Source organism: Ochlerotatus camptorhynchus, unplaced genomic scaffold (genome assembly GCF_037179485.1).
Source record: "Ochlerotatus camptorhynchus isolate MF236.1 unplaced genomic scaffold, CSIRO-AGI_Acam_v1.1 ptg000371l, whole genome shotgun sequence".
NCBI classification, from domain to species: Eukaryota; Metazoa; Arthropoda; class Insecta; order Diptera; family Culicidae; genus Ochlerotatus; species Ochlerotatus camptorhynchus.
The window spans coordinates 2,893,973-2,900,596 of record NW_027040859.1 but is presented as its reverse complement, the minus strand read 5'-3'; the positions used below and the strand labels follow the sequence as shown (position 1 = coordinate 2,900,596).

At 42.9% G+C, this 6,624-nt stretch overlaps 1 protein-coding gene across 1 annotated transcript in view; it reads right to left on the bottom strand.

Annotated features, from left to right (window-relative positions):
• Positions 1–221: 221 nt before the first annotated feature.
• Positions 222–6,624, bottom strand: part of Osi10a (Osiris 10a) — a 38,842-nt gene continuing 32,439 nt past the window's right edge. Inside the window, 3 exon segments of the mRNA XM_065232708.1 lie at positions 222–452; positions 577–1,212; positions 2,197–2,939. Of these exon segments, the coding sequence (XP_065088780.1) occupies positions 222–452; positions 577–1,212; positions 2,197–2,939 (1,610 nt within the window).

Here is a 6,624-nt window from a genome sequence, read left to right as displayed (position 1 = left end):
GACACTAAGAAATGCGAATTCATCTATTCAATATGTTAAACACTGATTTGTTACCGATGTTTATTAATCACGTTTTGTAATCTTGATAAATACAATAATTTAGTAAAATACCCACTGCTTAATCCTGAGGAACTCCTGAAGTAATGCTTAATATTTAATTTCAAACATATTTACACTAGATCCAATGCATTTCAAATTCTATCACTACCCTCTAGCCCCGCTCAAGCTCCATCCAGCGGATCTCGGTAGTCGTAGTCTGGCCGTCTTCTTCTGTAAGGAACGTCTAGGTCATCATCCCACTGTCCTCCATCACCGGTCGTCTGTCGCTTGGGTTCGATACTTCGCTGCCAGCCACTTCCTCCTCCAGTACTACCGGATCCGTGCCCGGAATGTTCATAAACCACATGTTCTGCCCCACCTCCGCTGGCAGCTGCCGCCTTCTTGAACCCGTTCTGCAAAGAAAATTCCAAAGAGCTCTTGTCATTCCTTCTGCCCGTTTCCACCCACTTGTTACCACCAGTATCGATGACCCTGCGATGCTTTTATCGAGTGAAAAAGATAACCAAGGTTATTTACCAGCGTGGAGAACACCAGTGCAATCTTGGCCATGATAAGCGCCACTGCCGCCAGGAGGGCCACCTTCCCTAGCACCAGCTGAGCCATCATTGCCATAAAGGCCATTCCACCCATCATGTACATTCCGCCTTGTTGTTTGTGTTTGTGCTTCTTGCCACGACCTTCCGAGCCCAATGACATCAGGGATCGACCATCCGGAGCCACCATACTCAACTGAATCGACCGAGAATCGATGAAATCTCGTATCTTCGAAATGATCGTATGCCAATCGACGGGAGTTCGTTCGTCCGCTTCGGTTACACTGAATTCTGGATTCTTCGTGATCATTACATACCGAGTCACTCGCACCATTGCATTGCTGTTGATTGCATTGTTCAAAGTTCGCACTAGAACGTTCTTGACACACTCGAAAAATCCGATATCGGTAAAGCAGTTCCGAAAACTGGTCACTAGCACCGCCGTTGAACTTGGGGTGGAACTTGTTCGATTTTCTGCTATTTCACTGGAGTCCTGGATAACCATAGAATGCGACAACTGAACCGAACTTGCCACGGCGAGAACCAAAATAGCGAACGAAAACTTCATGATGAAGCTTACATGTTTTCCCGAACCAACCTGTCAATCGAATATGGAAAACTTTGCCCTGACATTCATCTTTTATAGAGTTAAAATGCAACCTTTCAACGGTTGGTCTTGATCTAGTAACTCGTATAATTACCGTCATCTGAATTTCCGAAAAAGATGACAAAATGTTTGCCCAAAATATAGGAAAAGGAAAAAAGAGTAAAGCTCATTAGCTTGATGAAGAAAAGCCTCGATCGCAAACGAGAGTGATTCGACCTCGAAATCACCAGACGGAAAATCGTCGACAACGGCGACGGTTCCCTTTCTGGCGAATCAGTTCACTTGGTTCTGTGTGCGCAAATCAGTGATGCCACATACACAGATTTTTCTGGAATTATACAGATTTTACTGTATACAGATTGCAGATTTTTTGTAGAAAATATATCGATCTATACAGATGTCAGATTTATTCAGGCGGAGCTCAAAATGCAGATGGCAAATGTGGCATCACTGGTGCAAATGCGAATGAGTATAGATAGATGGCGCTTTAGAAATCGAAACCAACAACGGAGAGAGATGGTGCGCTCGTGATAGCCCAAGTACATTAGGTACCTACTAGTATGACTCACTCAAATTATTTGGATTGGAGGAAGATAATAGGTACCGCCACTAGGGGAGAAATGTAAACAAATGAGATGTTCGTACCGATACAGCCGAGCGAAGAAGACGGAAAGCAAGCACACGCGCAAGTTGAATTAATTATCCAGGTGAGTGATTAGACTACACATGGTTTGCTGCTTCTTGGAGAAAGGGAGAAGGGAGTCCTACTTTTGGTTTCGATCGGTGCGACCAAAGAACTTGATCCGTTCAATGACTTAGTTACCTGATGATCGGGGTGATGAGCCGTTTAGTCGTAATCGAATAATTCAAAAGGTAGATACAATTTTATTCGAAATTCATCATCAATCATCTTAGATACCTTACATCAATCTTACAACTAATGATATCGTTTGGTAATAAATATTTGGCATAATTTTGATTTGCATATCACTCAGCTTCGCTCCCTCAGCTGTCACTCCAAGCAAAACTCCTGTAGCCACTCGTCATGGGCAGCGAACGTTCGTTCCTCTCACCTGCATCCCCCGTCACAAAGGTGTACCCATCTCCTTTCACCGCGCTTCCGCTGCTCCCACCACTCGCAGCATCCTTCTCCTTTCCCTGTTCCGCGTCGTAATACTTCCTCTCAAACAATCTTGACGATCGATCCTTCAACATCTGCTGTTTCTCAAATTCGTAAAATTTATCCACCAATGTTGATGATTGCGCTTCCAGTCTTTCATCCAAGTTCAAATACTTATCCTTCTTCTTATAGAACGTCCCGCTTGCCCCTTCATCCGCCTGCGAAGACGATGCCCCATAGTAACTCGGACTCAATGAATCACTTTGCGGCCGATTGTGATGATGGTGATGTTGCTGCTGCTGATGTTGCTGGTGAGGACTCTCCCAGTCCGGTTTATCACTCAACCCATCGCCATATCGGAACGGACGGGCGGGGAATCCACCACCAAATCCGTTACCAATTCCTCCCAGGCCAGGTGGATACAAGCCATAACCGAGTCCGGACGAAAAGATGCTACCGTAGCCGAACAGGCCCGATACGAAGAGAGCAATTTTGCCCAAGATGAGAGCTTTTTTGCTCAGCAGTATCAGACCACCGAAGATCAGCGGCAAAAGCGTGGCGAGGTTGAACTTTAGACCGAGCAGGAATGGGACTACGAAGTTGCGCGTTAAGATGCGTGCTATAAAGAAAGAAAGAAAGGCAGAGAGAAGTGATGAGGAAAGTTGTATGTGGTGAAATTTTTATGGTGGTGAAGTTGAATGCAAGAGATGGAAGCTTTCAGAGTTATTTTTTTTATGGGTCCAAGAAAGTTTAGCCTTGGAAGACACGGAAGTTGGAGCTTAAGCAGATCAGTTTTCCATGATTTAAGACTGCATCATTACGCGTTGATTGGAATGTATGAAAGATTTTGCTTTAAATTCGAACTCTTTCATATGATGATAATCAATGCCTACAATGCTCAAAAAAGCACGTCAATTTTATCATGATATTTATGTATCGATCACGTATCAGCACATAAAGGGGAAATGGATGTAATGTCGGCCTAAATGCCCCTAATTTGGTCCCATACATAAATTTATCAATCGACTAAATTTTCAATAGCGACCAAAATATCCATTAGTACCATCCCAATGACGCGTTCATCCATATAAAATTGATAAATAGCAGATTTTTAGCGATGGGTCCCATCTCAGATCCACGATTGCTCCGGTAACGTGTAACCACAAACTTGAAATGTTTGAAACATCATAGCTTAACCGTTTATTGAGGAGTTTCAACTCTATTTGCCTCATTTGGAACTTCATATTTTACAGATTAATTGGAATAAAAATATTTGAAACATATCGATAAATTGCTGAACAATTATTTTTCAAACATTGCTAATTTTCCATTACACATTTTACCGTTGGCATCGTGTTCCGAGTGTTAATAGTGACAAGATTCGGGTAGTGACCAGGGGTGACATGATTTTTTTACATAGTATATTTCAAACTATTGACAAACATACAAAGCAGTACTGTTGTACCAACCATTAGAAACTAACGATTTTAAATTGGCTCACTACTTGACTAGCCTATTGGTCCCAAGCAAATCGATTAACATGCCCCATTCCAGTCAAAATTCTAGTACTCACTATGTTTGTTTAGATTCGCTATGACAGTTTGACATATAAAATGAGGGGCTCGTGGATTTTCCTATGTTTCGAGGGGTGCATCGATTAGCTTGGGACCGAAGAGAGTACCAGAGCTGAGTCAAAAAATTGAAGAGCTGTGTCCTAGACACGACCGCAGTATGACGTAGAACTACGCACTACGGATGTTTATAGAGCTTCACTGAAATAGTTGAAAACGTAAACCCGCTGGTGACAAATCGTCGTTTTACCCGTGTAAATTTGAACTGTTTTAGTAGTGTTTTGTGTTATAGAGTGCGAGTTCGTTTGGTGTACCTCTGTGAAGTGTAGGATTTCGTGTAGCTTTGTGGATAAGTGAGAAATTGTAGATTAAAAGTGTCGTCCCGTGGTACAGTGGTGTCAATCTTCATTTTATTTACATTTTTTGTTTTGTATCTGTCGCTGCAGTACTGCTACCGTACTTAGCGTACCAAATTGTCAGTATCTCTTGTTGCATTACACTCTGCTACACTGTACACAAACATCATCCTCTGATCGAATGAAACCTCAGACCATTCAAAACAAAACACCGACATCGCTTTTTCGAATGATAGCTGCAACCGGATGACGGTTGTTTTGAAATCAGATGATTTTCCTCTCTAATACAAGATGAAACTTGTTATGAGAAGGGATAGGGCCTTCAGTTGAAATGCGTAATGCTCTCTGCAGAATGACTGTCATACTAAATGGAAATGCATATGGTATTGGTTCATCCCCATAACGCAAATCATTCAAAACGATGATGTAAATAATTCTATCGAACGTCATTTGCTGATCTGAGCTGACAAACGAGATGGAAGCATATGCATCGCTATCAGAGCTGTTACGAACATAGATAAAGGATGAAAACCAATGTTTGGTTAATTCGTGGTGAAGGAGGTTTTCTCCACCACGAAAATTTTTTGTATGCATAATTGAAATGGCTTATAATGGCTATTCAGTATGGAATTGTAAATTATCAAATTATAAATCTAATGAAAAGCACTTGCATGTCACACTATTCTTAAATGTTTGTCCTCTGAGTGCCGTATGTTTTATAGCTAATTTTCAAACGAAAATCATCCTATATTTGGATGACAATCATATGGATGTTCATCATCTGACGACGAATTCAACCATAAGAAAATCATCTGAAATTTGAATGCATATTGTTAAAGGGCTCGAGCAATGCAATAATCATTCGAAGTATTGCGGATGTTTTGGATCAGTGTACCGTACTTTTGTGTATTGAATAGTGTTTCTACGTCTGATTGCCTCGTTTCGCGCATCGGAAATTTGCTATAGTTTTTCGTTACGTGGTAGTCTTTGTTGCGTGTATAAAGTTTGCGTCGCATTTTTTGTGATCATGGCTTGCAAGAAGTGCCAAAAAACCATTTCGGATTCCGAACGTATTGTTTTTCGCGGTTTTTGTGGTGACACATTTCACGTGATTTGTGCCAAAGTTGATCTCGAACTTCTCGATCAACTTGGATTGTACGAGAAGAATGTCTTCTGGATGTGCGATCACTGTGCGGCGCTTTTTTCAAACGGCCACTTCCGTAATATCGTGAGCAGTGACGTCAATCAGACTTCTGTGGCTCCAAACGCGGTTGATTCGATGAAAGAGGACATCGAGAAATTGAATTCGGCTGTTATTGCTCTTGCAGCCAAAGTGGAATCGAAGATCCTAGTCGGCTCAACTCCACGTTGGCCTAAAACTGACCGCTTTGATTCCGGTCGTGGCACTCCGAAACGTCGCCATACTTCATCTAGCACTGAAGACAAGCCCATACTGTGTGGTAAGAAAGCACCTATCGACTCGGTCAGAACCGTGGACCTGAACGATGATCTGGTGTGGGTGTACTTATCGGCGTTTCATCCCACTACTACGAACGATGAAATTTCATCTCTTGTCTCTAAGTGTTTGTGTCTGGAAACAGACGAGAAACCTCGGGTTGCCAAGTTGGTTCCCAGAGGAAAAGATCCGTCAACGTTAAACTACATTTCCTTCAAAGTCGGCGTCAACCAAAACAAACGGGATGTTGCACTTTCCTGCGATTCGTGGCCGGAGGGCATTCAGTTCCGTGAGTTCGATGATTCCCGGTCAAAGAAGGTGACCAAAATCACCCGTATTGGTCCAGCACAGTGACACCAGTTCCAGGATACTTCCTTTTCAATTACTAACGTGCTGTTGGGCGGATATGCGACGCTACAACACAGCGCTTCGGAAGCCTCTGATCCCTCCGAACCAGTCGAGCTGTTTGTAGATCTAATCATCAGAAGTCGTCCTGGCCCTGGTTTTGGAATCGGTGACGAAGTCTTCCAGCCTGTACTTACAGGCAAGTATCGATACGTTCCAAAACCTTCTTTTTCTGAGCCACCTTCCGCTTCCAGCAGCGAATACTTAACGAAACCATCCGATCCAACCTCGCCTTCTGAAAACGACTAGTAAGCTCGATGTCTTCTGAACTCTGGATGAACCAATCTGCTTTGCAACCGGGACGCATCGTGGAAAGCTTTATGGAAGCCCCCGGTTCCTCTAACTCAGTCGTGCTAATTCCTGTCAGCGTTCATCATAGTCGTCCTGGCCCTGACTATAGATGTGGATTGGGGGTCTTCCAACTTGCTAGAACAGGCGAGTACATAATTAATAGCGCAAATACGATGTCTGATGCCGATCCAAATGTCAGCACCTTGAATGCCGCCGAATCAACTC